The 23823-nt window shown below is 41.2% G+C and overlaps 1 protein-coding gene across 1 annotated transcript in view; it reads left to right on the top strand.

The window, feature by feature from the left end:
• LOC129107554 (kelch-like protein 29) overlaps positions 1-23823 on the top strand; it is a 142001-nt gene that overhangs the window by 39344 nt on the left and 78834 nt on the right. The window contains exon 4 of the mRNA XM_054619056.1: positions 23151-23289. Within this exon, the coding sequence (XP_054475031.1) occupies positions 23151-23289 (139 nt within the window). The remainder of the gene's footprint in view (positions 1-23150; positions 23290-23823) is intronic.

Here is a 23823-nt window from a genome sequence, read left to right as displayed (position 1 = left end):
ACCGATACTCCCCAGGCCTACTAAACACGAGGCAGGAAGAGTTCTCAGTCCCGGCCCCTCGCATCTCTCTACGAGATCGTTTGAAGCCGTGTTGACTTGTTTGTGAAGGAGCTCCGCGAGTCTGCAAGCCGTAAATTGGTGTTTGGTTTAACCTTGGAGTTTTTATGATGCAGGGGCGCCAGAAACAGATGTTCGCAATTCCCCGACCAATTTTCACATTTAATGAAGCTTTTAATTTAGGTTTAGATTGTTTTCTTTTTCCTGACTCATTTTGATCAATAAAATGTGTGCAAATGAACTTGTAGAGTGCACACACAAAAAAAAAAAGCAATTATTTTTAGGACTGCCTGCGATACATTGAAATGAGACTGCAGGTAGAATTGGAAATGGATAATTAGACGGGCTCCACGGCTTGGTCCGATTTCTATTGAATGAGACACTTTTCTTTATTTTTGATGTATCTTCTTTATAGAATAGACTGTCGCGATCCATTAACCATGTGCATGTCAAAATGTATTGACCTCCTTCTCACAGACCAAAGAAGCTAGGCTTTAATTGGAATTACAGTATTGACACAGATCCATTTCACAGGGACAGAAAAACGCTGTAGGATTGTTACGAATTCCGGAAACACTCGCTGTGTTAATGTATTCAGCTCGCATTGGGCTACAGTTTGTCAGCTGCCGTTTTTCAAAGGCAGAAAGGGAAAAGCATCTCTGTGTCGATGTTATAGACACGATGCACACTTGAAATCTTGTGTAGGCCTCTATGAAGGTCACACTGCAAATATAGGCACTTGAAATCGCAACATCTCCTCAACCATTTAAAGCAGTTTTATCATCCCTACTTGGCACTGGATGGATATTAGTACGAGTAATGTCACAAGAACAGTGGAAATGGGTAGAAATGTTGAGCAATAATAAAATAGTCGTGGCTCCAGAGCGGCGTGGCAGATGTCAAGAACACTTAACTTACCAGCTTTCTCCGGTCACAAAACCCTAAGCCCTCACTGGTGTTCCACATTCTGTTTTTAAATCAATTAACAGTGCATATCAATGTGGCAAGTACACACAGCCCTGCTGTAGTGGCATAGTGGTAAAATATGGAGGGAAAGCTCTTGTGACCTGCATTCTGCCTCACCCTCTGTTTAAAAAGATCTTAACCTGCTGTTGCCACTTTTCTCCTTCTGCTTAGACAAAAAAAACAAAAAAACAGACTAGAAGTAGTTTGTGAAAAAGAAAGGAAAGCAGCTGCAGGTTGGAAGTCAGTGTTTCTGCAGCCCTCTAATGGCTGAGGAGAGGATAAGTGGGCTGGCAAATCTGATCCCAGGGCAGATATTGTGGGTTACAAACACATCTGGCATAAAACGAGACGATAAATAAAGTCCCGGCGTCCACACATGCTGTATATTTTTTTCTTTTGCTTCTTATAAACACACACATAGGCTTTATTTCACTCTCCAAAAATGCATGATTAAAAAGCGTGATGCAAACCCTCGAATGCAACTAGAACATACATAAACTGCAGGGGGAACCTTCGCAGGGCTTCTGCGGTAAAAGCCAAAAAATGTAATAAATTAGATGCTTTTTGTGCCACTAGCTGACTTGTGGAAGACTTTGCTTGACTATCTAATGAGTTATCACCCTGACAGAGGTCCAGAAATAACATATCCCAAACTATTTATAGGCATTTAGTGAGAATGTTTTAGCTAGATCTATTCCTAAACCAAATAAATTCTTAGTCAACCAACGCTGACAAATCAATTGCAAAACGGAATTTCTCAACAAAGAAACTCACAAAAGCGCTGCTTTAAATCTTGTGTTTACCAGAGATTTGCTCCCAAGTTTCCTAGAAATAAGTCATTCAGCATAAAAAAAAGCAATAAAAAATGAAGACTAAAATCATCTAAAAAGTAAAAGACCATTCTGCAGAGTTTACTTTCGATGGTCAAATCTTGGTCGTGCAGCTCACATCAGAGTGTTCTCAGAAGTGATTACTGGACAAACAGTATGAAAAACTAAAGCCGCTACTTAAGCTGAATGTGTTGCTGCATTAAAAAAGAAGAAAAATCTTGAACCTCTGGACACAATGCTCGTAAGCGCCGATGTGCAGAGGAGGTTTTGTGGCTTTTTGATGGCAAAGTCCTGGATCTTGGAGGAGCTGACGGAGCTCTGCCTGCTTAATCCAGCTGCACTACAGGCCGCCGTGCGTGCGTGCAAGCGAGCTTCTGTACAAATGTGTGTGTGTGCGCGGTTGCTCGCCCGCACAATTTCTTGGGTGTGACCGCATGGATGTTTTGTCAGATGTCAGCCTTGCAGCCTTAAAGCCAAACACCACAGTGACAGAAATCACACTCCGTGTTTGATTTGGCTTCGCCTTCAAAGGGAGCAATTTGTCTTCGCTCCGCATCAGCGGGCACATCAACAACTGTGTGCTCCTCTCTCTCTGTGTGTGTGTGTGTGTGTGTGTGTGTGTGTGTGTGTGTGTGTGTGTGTGTGTGTGTGTGTGTGTGTGTGTGTGTGTGTGTGTGTGTGTGTGTGTGTGTGTGTGTGTGTGTGTGTGTTTGCGCGCGTGTTTGTATAGGTGTGTGTCTGCATTTTCTGCTCATGGAACGCATGTTAGTGTACGTCGAGCGGCAATGCCACACGTATGCCGTTGTGTGATGATTCACGCAGAGCAGCTGGGAGGCAGCTTTAACCCCGTCACCTACTGAGAGATGCCAGTCACCGAGCTGTGATCTGCCTTCCTTGTTTTCCCATCCGCAGCAGGAGCAAACTCTTTTGTCAGTTTAATTTCCTTCACACCACCCAATCCTTGCTCTTTTTTTTTTTTTGTCTTCTCGGAAAGAAGATCTCACCGAGCTTTCAAACACTTAAAGTGGCCCTATGATGCTTTTCCACTTTTTCCCTCTCCTTTAGTGTGTTATATATATTTTTGTTCATGTAAAAGGTCCGTAGAGTGTAAAGCCTGAAGTCCACGCCTAAAAGGAGTTACCCTCCCCCTCATAAGCTCCTGAGCTCCTGAAACGGCTCCATTGAATTCTCTCCTTCACTTCTGTAACTTTATGAGGTCACAATGTTACAGAAGTGACGTAAAACTCCTTCCGGATAGTTTGGCCCTCAAACAACAAAAGAGAGAGACGGAGCTAAAGCTCCTTAGGAAGAGTTTTTTGAATGTGAAACGTTGACCAATCACAACAGAGCGGGCTAGCTGACCAATCAGAGCAGACTTTGCTTTCTGGAGGGAGGAGCAAGCGCTACAACGGAGCGTTTCAGAGAGAGGGTGAGAAGAGGTGCTGCAGGACATCCAGGATGAGAAAAACAAGGAGGATTATGAGCATTAACGCATGTAAACATGTTGTAACTGTAACTTGAGGTAAAAATATGCACCCGGAAAATAGCATAATAGGGCCTGTTTAAACTATCTCTCTCTAGCATCTGTAGCTGTTGTGTGGATGCAGGATGACGGACGTTGTCAAAAGGACAATAAAGAGGAAGAAATAAAAATACGAAAGGAACACACATGGGGGGAGGCGAGAGAAGAGGAGATAGTATCAAAGCGAGTGGGGACATGATAGAGAGGGAGACGCTGAGAGGGGGAGTTGGTGTGTGTCTATTGACCAAGTCATTAAAATCGATGGCTGTCCTGATGAATATCAGCCAGGAGGAGCGAGTGCCGAGCTCGGCGGCGACAGACTCGCTTGCTGCAAACGTGATTGAGCTCCGTGTAAAGGCGGCTCAAGACTGCAAAACACATCAATATCAAACGGAAGTCATCATCTCCACGTGTCCGAACCCGACTTAGAGAGATCTACCACTGTTACCTTTTTTCCAGCCACTCAAATGATGTCTTTCATATTGTTTTTCCCCGGCTTAACATGAACTGAGATGGGTTATATAGTCCTGCAGCACACTGTGACGCTGATGGAAATACGTGGGGTTTTGTTTTGTTGGTAAATGCCCAAAAATAAAGAGCAGATGAAGCTCAAGTCTGAAAAGGTTTTGGAGACTGTGGTTGAGATTGAGGTTTTGGGTCACAGACAGATGTGTCGGGCCACCTGCTGTCCTGCTGAGCATTAGCTCCGCTTCTCGCCTCTCCTCTCATGTCAAACATCATTTTAATGCTCCCTTCCACCTCACTGACCTTTACCAGTCCCGTTCTCTTCTGTCTCACACACACACACACACACACACACATCGGTAGGGGATGCACATATGCACACAGACTAACACACGCTATAAATGCACACAAGGACGACACACACACACTCTCTCACACACACACACACACACACACACACACACACACACACACACACACACACACACACACACACACACACACACACACACACTCTCTCACACACACACACACACAATGATAAGCAGAACCCTGCCTCCTCTCTGCCCAAGAAGTTCATCTTCCAGTCAGCTCACATCAGCCGTCATCTGGGGACCAAGCAGCCGTGGATCTGCTAGTGAATGCAATTAAGATGCCTTGCTGAGTTAACATCAGGGTTTTTGCTTTTTCCGAGGCGAGACCGGAGCGGCCTCACCTTTCCCTCTGCTGTGTCCGTTTCATCTGCCTCAATTTGAGTTATTCAAATTCTGTTGTCTCAATAAGGTTTTAAAACTTCCACAAGGAACGATCATTCTTGTGTCGATTTTTCGCTTCCCCCGTGGATGATGAAGTGGTAGTAGAGTTTCCGAGCAGCAGATTCCCGTCTAATTTAATCCCAGCAGGATCTGATAGTCTGGCTCCACTCACTCCTGGTTCTGGTTCTGCTTCTCCTGTGCCCCCCCTTCCCCTCCAGTGGGGCCCAGTAATACGGCCTGGGTTTCCAGCGCGTGGTGGTGGTGGTGGTGGATGGTGGATAGTGTTGGCTCCCAGCGGGGGGGGAAACCAGCGTCTCCTCCTCCTGCTGGAGCTTCTGAGCCTCCGTCTCTGCAGGAGGCCCCCGCTGGAGTCTGAGCTGAAAGGGTTTCCTGTGAATCTGCATGATTTCATCTGATTTTGGCGCCAAATCCGATCCAGTGGCCCCAATGACGGGCATTAAGAAAAAATATAAAGATATAGAGGATCTTCTTGCGGATGGTCTTGTTTACTTTTGTTGGTCATAACCAGTTAAAAGTTCCTCACAGTAACTTTAATCACATATTCATATTTGTTTACTGCTACATATTGGTTCTTTGCACTTTATTGCTCAGATTGGGCCTCTTTTATTGCCACTTATCGAACCTCATCAGAAGCTTATTTCGGAATGGACATGCTATTTTATTGTTTAGTCGTTTGTTACTGGTTTATGGTGCAACTTGATTTGATTATGACATTTCATTTGTGGACGTGTTGTGCAGATTGATTCTCTCCTCTAGTCTCATACAGTTATTATCAAAGCATGCAGTAATATCACTTATGTTGGTGATGCATAAATATTCATTTTGATTCAACCACAGGAATACACTTCTAGCATGACAGGCCGTTCAAACCAGTTATAACAAACACTAGCCAGTTTGTGATAGCCACAGTGAGACCATTAATCGTGGCGAGCGCATTAATTAAACCCTCCCCTCTCCCTTTTTCTCCCCCCTCCGTTCTCCGTCTCTCTTTCACTTGATAGAGTGCACACGATCTCCACTACATCCTCGCTGCAAATTATACCAAAGTAAGCCTTTCACAGAGACGAATGTAATACTGAATATGGTGTGAGAGTCGTAGAGTATATCTTTTTATTTCATTTCAATTTCCAATATGCTGACTCGGATCAGCGTCTGCAGAGTGAGCGCTGGTAAATTAATTAAAGTCACTGCGGTGTTGTGCTGGGCGATTATCTTAAAGCTATCCGCATCAGGATTAGCTAAAGCAGAACTAGGGGGTTATTATGATTTCAAAACAGGCTTAACTTTGAATATGAAATGCATGGATTTTTAATTTTTCTCCCTCTCACAGCATTCCTTTTTAAACTCTAGGTAGCTCAAGCGGAAACCACAAGAGCAAGGGGAATGTTGCAAATTATTTATGAGGTTGAAATTTATTCCAATCACCGTCGTCGTCTCTGTATGTGCAGGTGATTTACTGAAATGAACGTGCAGCACCAAGGAGATCTCCTTTATGAGTAACCTTAGCACATGGGTCCACATGGGGCCCACATATTGACTCAAACGTCTCATTTTGAGAATCGACCGCTGTGTGCCGATGCAGCCGAGGCACCTGACGCTGTCTCTTTAACTTTAGCTAAGGATGCCTTTCATTGAGATGTCTGACTGTTTCTAGTGGAGCTCCGGCTCTCAGGAGAGCGAGAGAGAGCGCACCGAAAGCAGAGGGAGTGAGGCTGAGAGGAGAACGCGGGGTGAGCAGCAGCACTGTGTCATAAGCAGAGAGGAAGGAAAGCCGCTCGCCGTCGTTCTTTCTCCCCCTCGTTATCGTATTTTAAAGGAGAGGACCCCCACCCACCCCCCTGCCCCGTACGTTACATCCCCCCACAGTTAATATAGGGACGGCGGATAGCTCATTAAGATGGATCATCCCTCGTCCACCTCCTCCGTGCAGAACGCTGCACCGGGCTTCATTAATCACTGGGATTCTTTTTTTTTTTTTTTTTTTTTTTTTTCATAGATAAAGGCTCCGTGGCGGCCACAGTCGCGGGGCCCCGAAAAGCCTGACAGCCAGGCTCCTACATGCATAATCACAGACGCAGTGCAGCCGCCACGGCTCCCTGCCATGCTAGAGGAGGGGGGGTGGCATCCACGCCTCCCTCCCTCCTCCATCCTCTCCTCAACTACTCTCTCCTCCTCCCTTCCTCCCCACCTGTCCTCTTCACTGCAATTGTCTGTCTGTTTCTTTCACTCAGACCCGACTCCCACACCTCGGCATCACCCCCTCCCATGCTTTTGTCTCTCAGCACCCCCCCCTCTATATTCCCCTCTCTATCATCTTCTGTTCATTCCTTTCCTCACCATACCTGCCACTTGTTTCTATGCTTTTCTCTCCGCGTCCCTGCTCTCTCTACTCCATTGATGCTGACATTATTAGCCGTTTCTTTAAAGGCATGTTTTTATTTATTTTATTCATTTTAAAACCTGTTAATGCCTCGTTCAGCAAGATGGTAGTGGAAAATATAAGTAAAAGAAGGATGAAAGAAAAAAAAAACTATGCCTTTTCATTATTTTCTCAAGATATTTCTCATTGTACACTCGTACATACACACAGATTCAGTTTGAATTGCAATAATAGAGGTGAATGAAGAGGAATCTTTAGATATTTCTGTGGGTGTTGTTATGGGGGGGGCGGCTGTGGCTCAGTGGAGAGCAGGGTCGTCCTCCAATCAGGTCGTGGCTCCGGCAGTCCATGTCGATGTGTCCTTGGGCAAGACACTTAACCCTGAGTAGCTCCCGAAGACTGTGCCATCGGTGTATGAATGGGTGTGAAAGGGTGAATGATTAGTAATGTAAAAGCACTTTGAGTGGTCGGAAGACTAGAAAAGCGCTATACAAGTACAGTCCATTTACCATTTATGGGAATGTGGATCTTTTTGGGGGAATGTCTATGGTTTGGTTGTTCCACATTTTATAGTAAATATGTCATGCAGTGTGGGACTCACGCTGGTCTTAGCCTTTACTCGGTCTCCATACACTCTGGTCTTGGTCATAACTTGGTTTGTTTGAGGTGGTCTGGACTACAACACTGCTCTAAACTATAGTACTGAAGTAAATGTACTAAGTTGCATTTTAAGCAAAGGAAAATTTTGATTTTTTTATCTTTTAAAGTGTTTCTGGGTCCCATCCCGGATTAACGTGCACATGTGTGTTGCTTGGATTTGTGATTAAAGTGCAACACTCTGTCGCTCAGAGCTGTATCATGCATCGAGTATTCGCGTTAGGTCTCTTACTGGAGCAGTGCCATTTTGCCTTCATGAAAACATCAACTGCCCCCAGTCATCGGGGAGCAAATTAATTTGTGTGTAAAGTAGTGTCAAAGTGTAAGGAAGTTACACCCTCATATGGGTCCTGAATCTCAACTAGAGGTGACAGGATTAATTTGCCACAAGCCAAATGTCAACGCGTTATATTCTGCACATAAGCCGTGAAATAGGCAGTAATGCATTATCAAAGAGGCCGAGTGTAAACGCAGCAGATGTTACCAGGAAGTCAGTCACTAGCGGATGTTTCTCTCCTAATGAGAAGGCGTAATTGCAACAGGGAGTGAACGCAGTATCCAAAACAGCAGCAGATGCGCCGCAACATCTCAGCAAAAAAAGGAAGATTCCAGAAGTTCAGCAGTATTGGCTCACTAATGTTCACTAGTCAAACTTTTTGCCTTACCCAGAAACTTTTAAATGGCTTTGATAATGCACGCGGGGCATGTAATAAATTCGACCAGACATTAGTAAGAATCCCCCCCCCCCCCCCCCCCCCCCCCCCCCAACAACTTATTATTCCACAGAGGTGGCACCAGGCTTAGCATGTGACGATGTATAATTCTTCTGTGACTTAGACAAATGATAATGGCCTGAATTGTAATCAACAGATATTTTGTAGGCCAGTGGTTCACTCTGTATACTTGATCCAGTTAAAGTCTTCCTTAGCATGAGATGCAAAAAACCAGATGGCATTACTGTTAAGTTTACAGAATGTGATTTGTTGCTAGAGGCTGCGGCCATCTTTATTCTGCTACAGTACTCGTTGTGCTCCTTTTCCCTCTCTCCGACACAGATATTGTTTTCTTATGTAATGCAGCTTGCTGGAGTGCAGGATAAAAATAAAAAATAAAAACTATTGTATTAGAGAGTTAAACTTAGATTACAACTTTTACAAGGACACAGCAGCACCGGAGCATGCTGGACACAATGAGAAATTGTGGGGCAGTCCAGTCGTCTAATAGATTGTTTTCTATCCCTGGAGAGAGATGGAAACAGAGAGGAGCGGGGGAGGAATGAAAGAAAGAAAGAAAGAAAGAAAGAAGAGGGGAGTGGGAGACTGAGAAATGTGATGAAATGCACAGATTACTCGCCTGACTCGACTACAGGCTCTGGGAGCTCATCTCAGGTGTGCAGTCTGCTGAGAAGACTCCCACATACAACCCTAACCCCGCCACCAACCTTTCTGCTTGGGCTGCCATGACTTTCACAAAGTTATCCAGTAAACACATGTTGTCCTCAGAGGGGGGGGGATATGACATTTATCTTAGGCTGCACTGGTGGCAAGTAGGATTTTCCTTTTTATTTATTTATTTAAGTTTTTCCACATGCAGTTGCGTGGCAATGCTCCTTATGGTCGGCTTGTAGTCCGTAGAGGCAAGTATCACCAACGGGAAAAGCTTGCAGGGAATGTACACAAACAAAACTCATCATAAACACAGTGGAGATGTAAGACAAGCAGGGCAGCATATCTGCTTTCTCTCACATACACACTCACTCTGGCATCTGCGTTGGGCCTCCACGTGTCCTAAATGTGAAAGGTAGCCGAGTGCTCGGCACAGCTGAGGCTGTCGGCTCCAGACTCCATTCGGAGAAGGTAACTCTAAACTTTTAATAAGTGCTTAAGTGGAGTTTGCACTTTGTTTTATGTTTGGTATGTTTGCACTTGAAATACTCAAAGCAACCTCATAGCTATCCTTAAAGGGGCTTGCACATAATTTCCATGGAGTATTTTCAAGATTTAAAGGGCAGCTGGCTTTGTATTTCCCCAGTGGCACCTCCACTAGTTGCATTTTAAGGAGTTCAACTGGATCTTTGAACTTCTTGGGGATTTATGGTTTCACTGTCATGTCAGCTAATAAAAATAAAAAAAACCTGCAGAGATCACAAACCTTATAATCACCCAAAGCACTCTTTGTTTACTTGAAAAGCTGTACACACAGCTAATGTATTTTCACAGACCCTGCTGACAGTCAGTTTTAATGGTGGAGTGTGTTGGAGGCCTTGAGGTACAGCACTACTTGGTGCTGTGTTTACAGGCAGATTTAAATATTCAGATTTATAGTGGAACAAGTGCAGATAAGGTGCAAATATTTAGATATTGAGTGACACATTGTGGGACTTCTGGACCCATTCAGCTTTACGGCATTTTGATTATTGCTATAATGGCAGTAGCATGCTCAGTTACGGGTGCAACGTACCACAAAACTGGATTGGATTGGATCGTGTCATGGCTTTCAGTCACGGATCTGATCAGCTGAAAAAAAAGGAGGCAAATATTACTTAGAAATGTGCCCTTGATCGCATTTTTTTTGCAACAGATAGCAATTGCCAGTCCACTTTGTACAGATTGTATAGAAGTCTAGGAGAAAATGACTCTACTACTCACTTGATTTATTCCCTCAGTAAACATTGTAAACATGAGTTTATGGTCTCAATCTCTAGTTTCCAGTCTTCTTCAATACAGCATGATGTTCATTTAGTAAATGATGCTCCATTTAGAGTCAAACAGACCATAAAGAGGAGTATGATTCAGTGCGGGCTTACTGTGATTGACAGGTCGCTTCCGCTACCAGAGCCATATACGCCGTCACTACGTCACTCTTTCACATTCTAAATATAGTAACTTCCATTCATCAGCAAAAAGCCAAGATGGCGACTCAAAGCTTCAAAACGGCAATCAACATACTAATGGTTGATGTCACGATGACTACGTCCACTTCTTATATACAGTATTTGGTCATAACGTATGTTTACCTTCTCCTAGCAGTCACTTTACTTAATAGAGCCTGAACACATCATTATGTGACTTAATGGAACCTCCATCTGTTAGCCGTTAGCTCTGGACGGATCACTGATCAACTACCCACAGTTAATTTCCTAACACCATTGAATGTAGATAAGGCCTTCCTAAATACTGGCTCAGCTCCCTACAACAACTAATCTATGAGCCCTGCTATGGAGGTGCCCTTGCTCAGTCAGTGTAAACTTTGTATTGTACAAGAACGTCAACTGACAGCACAAATATGACTGCGAGTTATGTATAGTTTTTTTACGAGAAGAGTTTTTAAAGACAACATGGTTGGTTGTGTTCTCCCTCTGCCTGCGGTGATGAAAGTTCCAGTCCAAGTGAAAAAACTCAGACTTTGGATGAAGAAAATGCCAGAACGGACAGGCTACCTGACTGAAAGGCCCCGGAGACAAGCTTGATATTTGTTGCAGTCGTACTGGTGTGGTTTAAGGTCAAACCTCATTCCTCGGTGAGTGCTTGGAACCGGAGCGATCCAGTGTTTTGTGCCGAGCAGCTCTCGTTCTCTTCGCTCGAGCAAATGTGACACACTCTCAGTCGGTTGCATGCACGCAACTGGGTCCTCCAAAAGAACTTGGATGCTAAGCCAACCCTCTCAAGGTGAAGTACAAATGAAAACATAGTTTGCACAGATGTCTCTCTCTGAAAGGTTGCATTCATACTGATGCACAAGACCTGTGTCCAGATGATTCATTTCACTCAATTAGCCTTGTTTTTTTTCCACCGGGTGGTTTATAATGTGGGTTAGACAGAACACTGGCCCTCGCAGAAATTCTTATGAAATAGTAACTTGGCAATTAAATGAAAAGGGAAGATGGAGAAGTGTTGCACGCCCACTCACTATTCAAATCCCCCTCCGAGCATACAGTATGTTATCTACACCAGCCAGCAACATTGTTATTTGGATTATTCTCTTACGACATTGTTTGCCTAAAGTCAAGTGTGTGTATTTGTGTGTAGGTACATTTGTATGTGTGTGTTCTGCTTCTGCATCTCTTTGCATTACGGCTTGTGCGTTGTTTATGCACAATGACAGCATCGTTGTGTTGTTGGGAGGATGAATAACTGAACCCTGAGCTGAGTTTGACAATGACGTCCTCCATAATGCTCGAACAGAAAGTTTGCTAATCTGTGATGCTGTTAAAAATAAAAAAATAAAATCCATGTTGGCATGTTGCCTCTTTGGCACTACGACAAATAAGCCAATCCTCAAATTCAAGGCTTAAGCTTGGCCTGAGTTATAGTTTTTTTTTTTTTTTAAAGCAATTTTATCTCTTTTCCCAAAAGCAGCTCTTATTTGAAATAAGGAGTTTTGGGATTCTCCTTTCAGAAAGCTGCTAATGCAAAAGTATAAAACTTTTCTTGCGTAGAAAATAAATACCACAGTAAGGAATTGGAATTTCCATGTTAAGGCATTTAAGATTTACTGTATTTTAATCATAGATCAGTTTTGTTACCATCTCAATACATCGTTATTTTTGGAAGAATCTGTGATAGAGGAAACAAAAGATCCAATCAGAGGCCGTTGCGTTGGAACTAAATGAAGCTACTGCCTCTTATAAATGTGAATACGTCTGTCTGCCATAGAAACCATTCTACAGTTAGTTGTGATATTTTGTGACACATTTATTCATTCAATACATATAAGTGGTTTTTTTTAGAGGCATATACTGTAGTTGTCCTTTGTGGGATTGGCTGTCTTTGGCCAGCATTGCTATTGGATCTCCAATCGGAGCCATCATCTCCACTGCACAGAGCTGTCTGCTTCCAGTGGCAGAAAAAAACCACAGAGAAGCAACTGCCACTTATCATCGGAGCAGTTAATTGAACTAATTAGTTCATAATTATTAGTTAATTCAGTGTTCAGCACATGCCATTAGTCCTTCTTTCTGCCCCACTCACTTTATTTTGTGAACTCTCTGTCGTAAAATGCCATTCCACCTTTTTCAGCACAGACTGGCAGACTGAAATGTGGATACATTTGTGACCACGTCAACGTAACGAATTAACCCCAAGCTGCCTCCAAGGTGCTGTCGGAAACATCGGAACGTTTGGTTCGGATTGCATGAATCATACGAGCGAGCGGGTAAACATGTCAGACAGATTTGGGATTTCCCATGATGCCCAGGTTACTGTGATGTGACATTTATGACATTATGTGAAAGGCATGTTTTTTTCATTTTAGAGAAACATTTTCAGAAATAGGTTATATGTATGTTGAGGATAATGTTTATGGCATTAATAATGTGAAGCATCCGTGTCACATTCCTTTATTTCTGACTGGATGCTTTTTCTGGTTAATATTTCAGCACATTTAGTTTCTCTATGATTAAAGACTTTCTATTGTAATTCAAAAGGTAAACCGGCACAAAGTCAAGCACATCGAGCTTCACCCACTCTAAAATAAAAAGTCGATGCAGGTCGCCCTTCACCATCCCTATTTTCAATTGCATAGTTGCTGAATTCTGCTATATGAATAAACTGTGAAAGGTGTTGGTCTACTTCAGAGACAAAACTGTCGGCGAGCACCGAGCTATTTTCCACTTGCAAAAGAGTTAGAAATGAAAATTGTGTTTCCACGCAGGGTGTCTCTGATTCCTTGAATGAAAGTTTTATTTCAGTGATGTTTGATGGGGGGAAAAAATGCTAATATAGCTGGTGAGGATTGTCGCATTAGTAGGCTGGCACCATATTGACTTTCACATATTGAGCAGGTTTAAAAACAGCCAGGGAGGAGTGCTGCGCCGGTAATGACATGTCAGAAAGCTATAAACGGATCACACACACACACACACACACACACACACACACACACACACACACACACACACACACACACAGAGGGAATATAGAAATACACACCTATTCATCACCTTTGATAGAGCTTTGCTAGCATTGAAACCCATGTAATTATACTTATATATCTTTAATGCTTTTCTGGTTCCTATAACCCTCTAGGAACCGGAGATCATGACCGTCATTACTGTCTTTAAGAGGCTGTAGCGGGCTCAGTATTAAAGCTAAAGAGGAGATACTGGTAAACTAGACAACCTAATGAATCCATTGGTACCAACCATGTAATGCTGGAAAACACTTCAAAGGGAAAATTGGCATTGTGATTTCCAAAGGGGTCCCTTTAACAGTAAGTTATATGTAAATTAAAATGGGTTCTATTGTATCCATGAGATTCCCCTTTACAGACATGCACGCTTTATGATGATCCCATACAGTTTTGGGCCTATTTTTTTAAAAATGGTAAATTTGAATATTTTTTAAAACTAAACATTCTTGGAATTGCAAAAGCATGTCAACATAGACTGTTGTGGATCCAACGAGCCCAGGTGTATACATGTGTGGTGATGTGAGTCGCCATGGTAGCCATTTCATTGTAGTGAGACCTTTATTTGAAACTTTGTTGCCCTGTATAAAATAATCTGTTTTGACCTCTAGGAAACTCAGAGCCTCATTAAACTTTACAACCTCAAACTGCGGTCTTAGGCCATTCAGAGGATGTATGGAACAAAGGCAACTTGCAGAAAACCCCTAAATGCCAAACTTTTTAGGCACCAAATCACAGCATGTGTTTATTATATAGCGTTCCTAAAAGTCTTTATGTGGTATTTTGGAGGAATTTTTGATCATTTTATTATTTTTATTATTATGGCACCAAATCAATTAAACAAATGAAATAAACCCCAGTTTTGCTGTTACAACTTATTAGACATAAATGAGCAAGATAATGGCCATAATATACTTCCGTAATAATGTTTGAAGCCTTTAAACAATTTTAGAATTGATTTTAATAAGATAATTGATTATCATTTATTTCAGATTTATGACTAGAACAATTTGAAAAGCACTGTTGAGCTGCATCTTAAATCAATCTTCAGGTTACTAGCTTTCAGATGATGTATTTCAGGTGTATGTGGCATATAATATTGACCTGTTACCCCCCCCCCAAAAGATCCCCTGTCCCCCCTAAAAAAGACAAAATGAGAGTCTTTAAAGGTGGAGTCTTCTTGGCGTTCCCGCCATGTGACCTGACTGGTTGACAGGCGTCGGCACAACCAGCTCTGCCTCCCTACCTCATAATTAAGACCTGCTTTTAGTGAAAACACGTTTCACTTTTTCAGTGCCTCCGATTCTTTTGGAACATTTTAATTGGAGGTGAAAACAAGCAACATGTCTTGATTTGGGCTTTTTTTTTTTCTTTCTTTTAGTTTAAAATGCTTTCAGCTGGTATAAACTCCACGCTTCTCCTTTGAATTATTTTTTGCACAGAAGTCAGGTCCCAGTTTTTCTCGTGGTGGAGTTATTCCTGTTCTACATCGATTGCAAGGAGAGCAGATAGACACGCACGCTTTACTCTTTTGTTTTTGCCACCTAGCAGAGTGAAGTGGAGAAAGACATCGGTCAAACGAGGCTTTCATTGCAAGAATGAATTGAATAAAAAATGAATTGAATAATGAACATTAATTCAATGTTTGTGGGGACCATTTTTTTTTTCATTTGGTTTAAAAAAATGCATTCACCGTCTTTTAAACTGCAAAAAGGTAATTTTAAATGTTTTCACATTATCAATGTTATTACAAAGGCACAATGAGAAAAATGCTGATTATATGCATTGATATTCTAATTAGCTATGAAATATATCAAACTTGATCTTGTTTGTTCCTATTACCTTTTAGAAATTATGATTTATTGATAAGCTTGATAGTTGTACATTTTAACAGACCACAACGTTATAAACAGCATTACTCTTCTGACAGAAAAATATAAGAATGTGGCTATATATATATATAGCCACATTCTTCTGAGCAAGAAGAGTACCTGCTGTCAAAAATATAACTGGCCCGTATGTGAGCATCATTTAATTTTTTTCACACTGAAATAGCAGAAGCACAGGTTAAGGCTCACTGCAGAGTTTCCAAAGCAACCATTTTTTTTTCCAAAGCAAACCTCCCTCCCCTCTCTTAAATGTTAGTTTTAGGAGCAGTAACTCTGCTACAGTAAATCTTTTTATTTTTTTCTTCTTCTTCTTACGAACTGCAGTTTAGAAATAGCTGCATCAGCCAGGGAGGAGATTTCTTTGAGCTGTAATGTCATAACCGCAGCTCTGAATGTAAATGTTAACCTCCTGTGAACTGTAACCAGCCTGAGTTGTAATGCATACAGTACATATTTCTACTTTGTGTCCTCAGAAGACAGTCACAGGCGATATTTTCTTTGCCATTTCCTAGTATACGTATATTTAAAGAGTCTGCAGCGTTGTCTTTCTACCACACTTCTCTTGTTAAAAAGCTGTTCCCAGGCAGTACGACCGCTTGTCACCCACTGTCCTTTCCCGCCTGGTTAATGAGGAAGTCACCGCTCCAGCTGGGACCGGAGACTTTATTCCTCTTCTCACCACACACACAAACATAAAAGAAGAAGAGGGCATTGCATGACATCCTGTCACATTGTTACAGCTGGCCGACGGATGCTCCCAGGGCTCTCTTTGTTTATGCTCGTCCTCCTCTGAGCCTGTACTCGTATTTGCCTTGACTTTGTTCTACTAGTGCCAATTGTTTGTGTTTGTGTACACACACACCTGACCCACAGACCAGAGGGTGTATGGAGAGGTTTGACTGTGCACTGCAGGGCAACTGTGCCTTTTTTTTTTTTTTTTTTTTTTTTTTTTGCTACTCCATGTCTTTTTCCTTGCGTCTCTATTGGAGGAGGCAACAAAGGCCCAGACGGCGTCCTTGAGGGGGCACAGGTTCCTCACTCCCTCTCTCCGTCCGCGACTCCTTTTCAGATGTCACAGTTGTCGGCTCAGTCCAGGGCTGGGCCGAGGCTCAAGCAGCTCAGCTCAGCAGATTCCAGCAGCGTTCCTCATCATGGATCTATTCTCTCTGGGCTATATGGTGCCAGACTGAAATCAGGACAGCTAGAGACTCAAGGGGGGTCTCGAGGATTTCTGATGCCTTGCAGCGAGCTGATTTGCTGGGAGTGGGCACAAACTGTTGAGATGTCTCCGTGAATGAATGTGGCGGTGATTGTTAGAGGTATGTTTTTAGAGGCTGTTTAGAGTGATTACGCCTTGAGAGAGAGAGAGAGAGAGAGAGAGAGAGAGAGAGAGAGCCAGAGGCTGACACATGAGTTGTGTAGGCTTTTATCCACGTAGAGCATCAGATAGGATGGCTTCTAGATGAGTGGCCTGATAGTGGTGGTGACATTTTGCACCTGTTAAAGCCTGACATTTAGCCACCATGTTTTTTTTTTTTTACCTGAGCTGAAGATGGTGTTGTTATTAATAATGGGTTATTATATATATTGCTTCCTTTTGTGCTAACACATAGGACATGATTCACATCAGAGTGATTTTAAAGTGGACTATATCCTTTTGAATATTGAGTCAAAACTAAAATTTGAAATTTTTGAAAAAAGACCTTTTAGGATAATTAGAATGATTTGTGCTTTGAATAGTATATATTTAGTGAAATCTGATGAGCTCGACTGAGATGCTAATTTAAAGTAAAACTCCATTTATTTATATTGATTAAAAAAATTATTATATACAAATTTGTAAAAACCTTATGAAGACACATTATTATTAATTTAAAAAAGATACTGTAATATTAAGAAACCTTTTTCCCTTTGAAATGTTGCTTGTATATACAATAAAAAAAAGAAAATTGTTGGTTGCCTTTAAAATTTTATACAAAATTTAATGGAAAATGTGGACGTTTTGATTCATTTTATGTACGTCAAGCAATTTGAATGTCAGTTAAAGCGCAATAATAAATATATTTGGACCTGGGATTTTCAGATTTTTTGATTTAATAATTTTAAACTATAGATGTTTGAAGAGAAACAATTAAATATAATTTGAAGACTAAAATATATATTTTTTTAAAATCCGTCATTATCGAGATTTGAGTTATGGAGCAAATTTGGGAGATTTTAACATGCTAGTTAAATGTTATATAATTATTTTTATTTTCTATAACGTTGATTCAACAAACTTTGGCGCATTCAAATGGAATTCTATAATAATGTCCTTGACATGATAAATGGATATGAGCATTAAGATTATTCTTTCACAATTTCAATAACACAATATTTTTTGCCTTTTTAATTCTGTCAAAATTTTTAGACGATACAAAAAGCCAAGAAGAGCACATTTTAATTTGAACAGCTCTGTTTTATTTGACTCTTTTAGTTAGCTCACTCACAAAATCTTCTCTAAATCTTTTATATCATTATTTAAATCTATGTCCTGGGGAGCTGATTTAAATACATTTTAGTTGTATAGTGAAGGAAAATTTAAATATCTTTCAGTGAGTCTGTCAAGGCATTTTTTAAGAATATTGTCTAATGTCTTCTTGGCATCAGAGCTGAAATTGAGATATCTTTTTTGTTTGGGCGGTTGTACTTTGGACCTGAGGTTGCAGAAGAGAAACATTATGTTATCCAACAACTTGTGCTGATAGTGAACTCCTGACCACGTCTCAGCCTGCTGAAAGCTGCATGTGGGTGTATTTAATGCTCGCAGTCAGAAACTGAGAAAAACCATTTAAAGTGTTTGCCTTGTCAAAGTCAGGAGGGGAAAGCAGCTTTTTTTATTCCAAACATCCATCATTCTGCTGCTCACATCTACACTTACATGTTAGATTCTGAGACAAAAGCAAGTGAAAGCATAATTAATATATCATTCATCCATCCTGATTCAGTTTTATTACTAGAGCACCACCACTTCACATGGGAATATTCATTCCCCTCGACAGTGAATCCTCCTGACATTATCATGTACCGCCGTGTTTTACTGTGGGGTTTCAGGCCCTTTGTTCTTTGCAGGGGAAAGATATGTTTTAAGGAATACTCTGAAGCTTTTTTGCCTGGAAAGGATTTCTTTTGTGAGCATTTAGTATGAATCATGCTCTTGGCCCGCTCTTCTTATTCCGTTGCAAGTTCCGTTTTGACATGGAATTTCTCAAAGGTCCCTTACTTATCAAAAGGCTTTTTTGCAGGAGGAAGTCTATTTTGATCAGACTCCCTCACACCAGTCTTCTTCAGTCCTGCAACACAGCTGCTTCTGCTGCTTTGAAATAAGCAAAAAAAAAAACGTGTTTCGTTTTATCGTGCAAAATATAACCTCATTAAACCCAATTTAAGTAAAAGAAATTATAGTGATCATCACGTAAATAGTAGATTTTGACAAGATTATTTATAAACAAAAGTCAGTTTACATATTGCTTGAGGAAATTGAGACCTTTTAATTTAAAAGGTTAATATTAGATTAATCTTGATTTGAATTTGAAAAACAAATCTTTTGTCAATATATTTTTTTGTCAATTATTTGTGTATATATTTTTCATTATTTTAATCACAGTGTCACAACCTAAAGTGAAATTAAAACATTTAGAATGATATGATTTGTACATTGAATGTATTTAATTCATATTTTTGTTAAATATTTAATGCAAATAGTTATCAAAAAAATACAATAGGTTTTATTTAAATAAAGACACAGCATGTGTTATTGTACAATAATCAGTTAACTAAATAAAATCAAATTAAGAGGATGTAATTTAATTATTTATTTGTTGAAGACCATCACTCACTGCTTCAGTAAGAAAAATGTGCTGTACTGTCGTGTCCTCCAAGCTGAAGGAAACCCATCATGGCAGAGGTGTACATTGAGTTATTGATCCGCTAGCATGGTTTGTTCTGGGTAATTAAGCCGTGAGTGTCGATGGAAATTGATTGTTAAAAGTTTAAAAGAGAACAAAAAGGTCAGGGTGAACACATCAGTGTCCTTTCTGCTGCGAAACATAGAATGTCATCCGATTGGACCGAGATATGTGGACGATTAGATGTTTACTTGTGTTGTAGAAAGACAGATTTACAAAATGGATAAAATAATTTCTTTTTTTATTGATTTCAAGATTGTAAAAAGTATTTTTGCTATATTAACTGTATTTATTGCACTTATCACCTGTTTCAGTAACAACTTTCTCTAATATATCATCTTATTTTACTTAATCTGAGAAAAAAAAATTATATTGTTTTAACCCCCATTTTCATTTAGTTTATTTCCAACACATTTCTTTCACATTATTTATATAATAATTTATATATTTATAATTTGTATTTATACGTTTTTTATATAATTAAAAAAATATATATATATTGCCCTAAAAAACAATTTTTTTTAGATACTTTAATACAAATAATTAAATTTAAGAGCGAAATATTTATATTTATAGAATGAATCATTTTAGCCACTTTCTTAAAAAGGGAAAAAAAAATTCTAAGACGGTTCATCGTCACAGAATAGTTAAAAGTGTCACAAAGTTACTTCTATGCTTTGAACCAATGTGTTTAGCTGTTATATTTTTGCCATTTACTTTTAGCAGCTCAGTCAAGTTGCTCGTAGAAAAACAGAAAATATTATTAGCTGATGAAAACGTATCTCAAATTTTAGATTTTTTATGCCAACACAAAATGGTGGATCCACAGAAGAGCTTGTAACATACATGTAGAACCCCAAAATGGCTCCAAGTTCAGCAGCCAATGGCGTTCATGCGGCGCCCTGTTACAGCAGCCTATCACAGCTGTGCGAGCGGCTTACGGCACCTTTACAGTATGGAGACATGCTGCGTGCTGATTGGTCACTGGAAAAAATCTCATCCTGGGACCCCCATTGGCCACAGCGCTCGGAGATGTTTGACAGTAGAGTTACTAGGCTGAGCAGCAGAGTTGCCACTGGTTTCTTTACCCCCGTGCGGTGCGTGAACCAATCACGAAGAGCCAGCAAGGGGTGTTGTTATTATTGTGAACGGCTTAGGGGCAGGAAAACCACCGTAGCATATTTCATCAAGGTTTGCAGTCCATGATGTACTCCAGGACTGGTGCACACTATACCCCAATGAGTATTTCTGTATACTTCCCCCAAAAAATAACAAACCTCACTCGTGTTTTATCCGTCCATTGCAGAACTTGGCGGTCCTCAAGAGATTTTCCCCCTCTAACAGTATTGAGACGTTTGGTGTTTCAAAGCCGCCGTTGTCCCATTGAACATGGCTCTGCCTCCCCACGCTCCCATTCCAAAACCCAGAGAATGGGGGACGCCATGTGCAGTTTCATGGTCCCCGGTGGTGATGGGTTGTTTGGGGGAGAACCCCGGCGACCAACCCCCAAAGAAGCCACAATTAGCTTTTCCATCAGGCATTCAGGTGTGTCTGCACGGCTCCGAGGGAGGCGGCTATTGTTTGCTGACAAGTGGAGTTCTCTGTCTCCCCCCCCCCACACCCCCACCCCCCTCTCTATGGACGGTATGCGGTGTGGCTGATTGGAGGTGAGAGCCATATCGGTCGCTGGAGATCCACTAATGCAAACCCAAAACTACTGTGTATTCGCTATTCACAGTCCGTGCCCACACAGTAATCAGATAGCTGGCCAGCTGACAAGCAGCAGTGGAGTGGAAGGTGGAGGGAGATGGATGGAGGACAAGGCAAACGCCAGGCTTTGTGTTTTGCGTGTGTGCATGTGTGTGTGGTTCGCTCGAAAAAAAACACGCAGCTGTGCATCTAGCCAATGCACGGCAGACATATTGTCAAAAAAAAAATTACATCTATTATTATTTCTCCTCCCTGTTTGGTATTCAGCAGGTTATTTTCTTTCTGGTCATTAATTCCTTGATGCGATAACTCTGAAGGATGCGCCGAGAAAAAAAAAAAAAAGGCTTTTTACCAAAGCTTCTGAATTGCACCTTATTTGTCATGTGTCTTTATACTGTATAATTTCAGCTGCTGAATTAATCCCGAGCTGAGGCCCCAGTGTCAGTCAGGAGAATGGAAGGAGCTAAATGAGTGGATATTCCAGCCAAATAGAGGGGCAAGTGTCATTCCAGGTTAATTAAATCCCCAGCTTTGAGTCTGACGCGAACACAGACCTCTTTCAGGATGATAAAGACAAACTCCTTTTATTTCAGCTTTTGGTGTCGCCCAATATAATCACAAGTCTGATCAGTTCCCCACATTTAATGGCTAGGCCGCTGTGTAAAGCAAATATTCACCAAACTACCCACACACACATACATGCACATCTTGCTTATTTCACATCAAGGACAACAAATGAGTCCGTGAATAGCGTTTTCAGACGAGTTTCAGAAAAAAGTAATTCTGCTGATCAAAGGAAGATTTGCCACCTTTTTCTCACCTACATCATTATGCATCTCGTACTGTGGCTACTGTTTATCTATTCCCCCAGCATGGGATATGTGCCTTTTATACAACGCATAGCGCACTTTGTGCCAAATAGATGTTTACTCTGGCTCACAGCCTGCAGCCTTGATGAAATGCTTTGTTAATGCTAAGACGACAGTATGGAAGCCGGCTGCCGCTATAATCATAATGTTCCACCCTATCGTGTCTGCAGCGCATTATTTGAACCTCTCAGTGTTCTCTGCTATTGGAATTCTCGATAGGAGATTAACAAAGCAGCGCTGTTGGTTATCCCTCCTTAAGGCCGTGGAATAAGTTGCTAGTCCCCCCGCTGGTTTTCACTCTCAGCGTCCCCTCATGGTGCCTCATTAAGACAGAGGAAACAAGCGCCCCCCCCGACCCAACGCTACAGTAAGGCCAGGCCGAACATGGTGCTACCACACCACATTAAACAGCTCGCCGTGCACCGTGGCCTTCAACGGCACATTGGTGTGCTCCGAGCATGTTTTCACAGATTGCGTTTTGTCCCTGATTTCTTTCCAGAGAGGAAGACGAGGACGGGTGGTGGGTTATTTTTTCTAAGAGAGAGAGAGAGAGGGGGGGGGGGGGGTGTTTGGATTTGGGGATAAGCAGTTGTTTTCTCATTGAGCGACATTTGAAGGTCAACTCTTCGCCGAGTAGGGGCACTTGTGAGAAGCCAAAGAATTGTCTTTCAATATGAATAATGCATTGACAGTGTCTCTTTTTTCATCCCACATCTCTCGTAGACGCTTTTTTAATCTCATTCAGTTTTCCCTTCATTGAAGTTCTAGCGCTGCAGTGTACACTTTACAGAAGTCAAACACAACTAAATAAGTGTCTTTTTTCATAAAAATGTTAGTCTATTAATATCATTCCAAGTTTTTATGTTTTTCACTTGCATGCTTTGGATATTGCATATTCCTCTGCACAGTATAGAGATTAAGATCTAATTATGTCATTTTATATACACATGTCATTGCTGAAATGTTTAATCCAGTCTGTACATGTCACTTCTTCTCTATCATATAATGAACATTCGTTTCTTAAGACCAGCATTGTTGTGTTTCTCCAATCTGCACCTTCCAACATTTTTGTCCTGTTTCTCGATGCCATGCTATTGTTGCTCATGTGTGTGCGGAAGACAGGAAGTACTAAACCCAAATCTGGCGTTTGTCTGTTTCTTTTTCTTGTTCTACAGAGATGTTGAAGGAGTTGAACCAACAGCGCAGAGCGAAAGAGTTTACAGACCTGAAAATTATTGTTGAAGGCAAAGAGTTTGAAGTCCACCAAAATGTTCTAGCTTCCTGCAGCTTGTATTTCAAGGACCTGGTGAAAAGGTTTGCCTTCGCTTTCCCTCCCACCAGCTGTTGATCCAATCTGTTCTTTTCATAGGGCGCATTTGTGTCGCTTTTTCTATTCTTTTTTTCTTTCTTTCTATCTTTCCCTTCCCCTCTCTCTCTTGCAGGTGTGTGAAGACTTTGGTTCCTAACACAGGGCCAGCAGCCATTCCTTCCTCTTCCCGCTCAAATGAATGTATCTGAAACTGGAGAAAGAAAGGTCAACCCTCGTCATTACCTTTCCTCCCCATGTAGGGCAATTTAACCACATTTCCATTTTAATGAGCAGTGAAAATGTTCCATGACTGGGGATGTTTAAAAAAAAATAATCACCAAAGGGCCCAAAACAAAAGAAAATCATACATTTTACACTTTGGGTGGTAATTTTTCCAAAGCCACGCTGTCTTCTGTGGGCAGAGGGATTTTTGTCTCTCAGGCTACCATATTTTTCTGTTGCTAATTCTTGAGTTTATGCTGCAAAACAGCCTTTTCATATGCTAATAAAGCTTGGTTAGAGTAATAAAAAAAAGTCAT

Source organism: Anoplopoma fimbria, chromosome 18 (assembly GCF_027596085.1).
Source record: "Anoplopoma fimbria isolate UVic2021 breed Golden Eagle Sablefish chromosome 18, Afim_UVic_2022, whole genome shotgun sequence".
Lineage (NCBI taxonomy): Eukaryota > Metazoa > Chordata > Actinopteri > Perciformes > Anoplopomatidae > Anoplopoma > Anoplopoma fimbria.
Note: the sequence above shows the minus strand (reverse complement) of the source record. Positions and strands in the feature narration are given on the sequence as shown.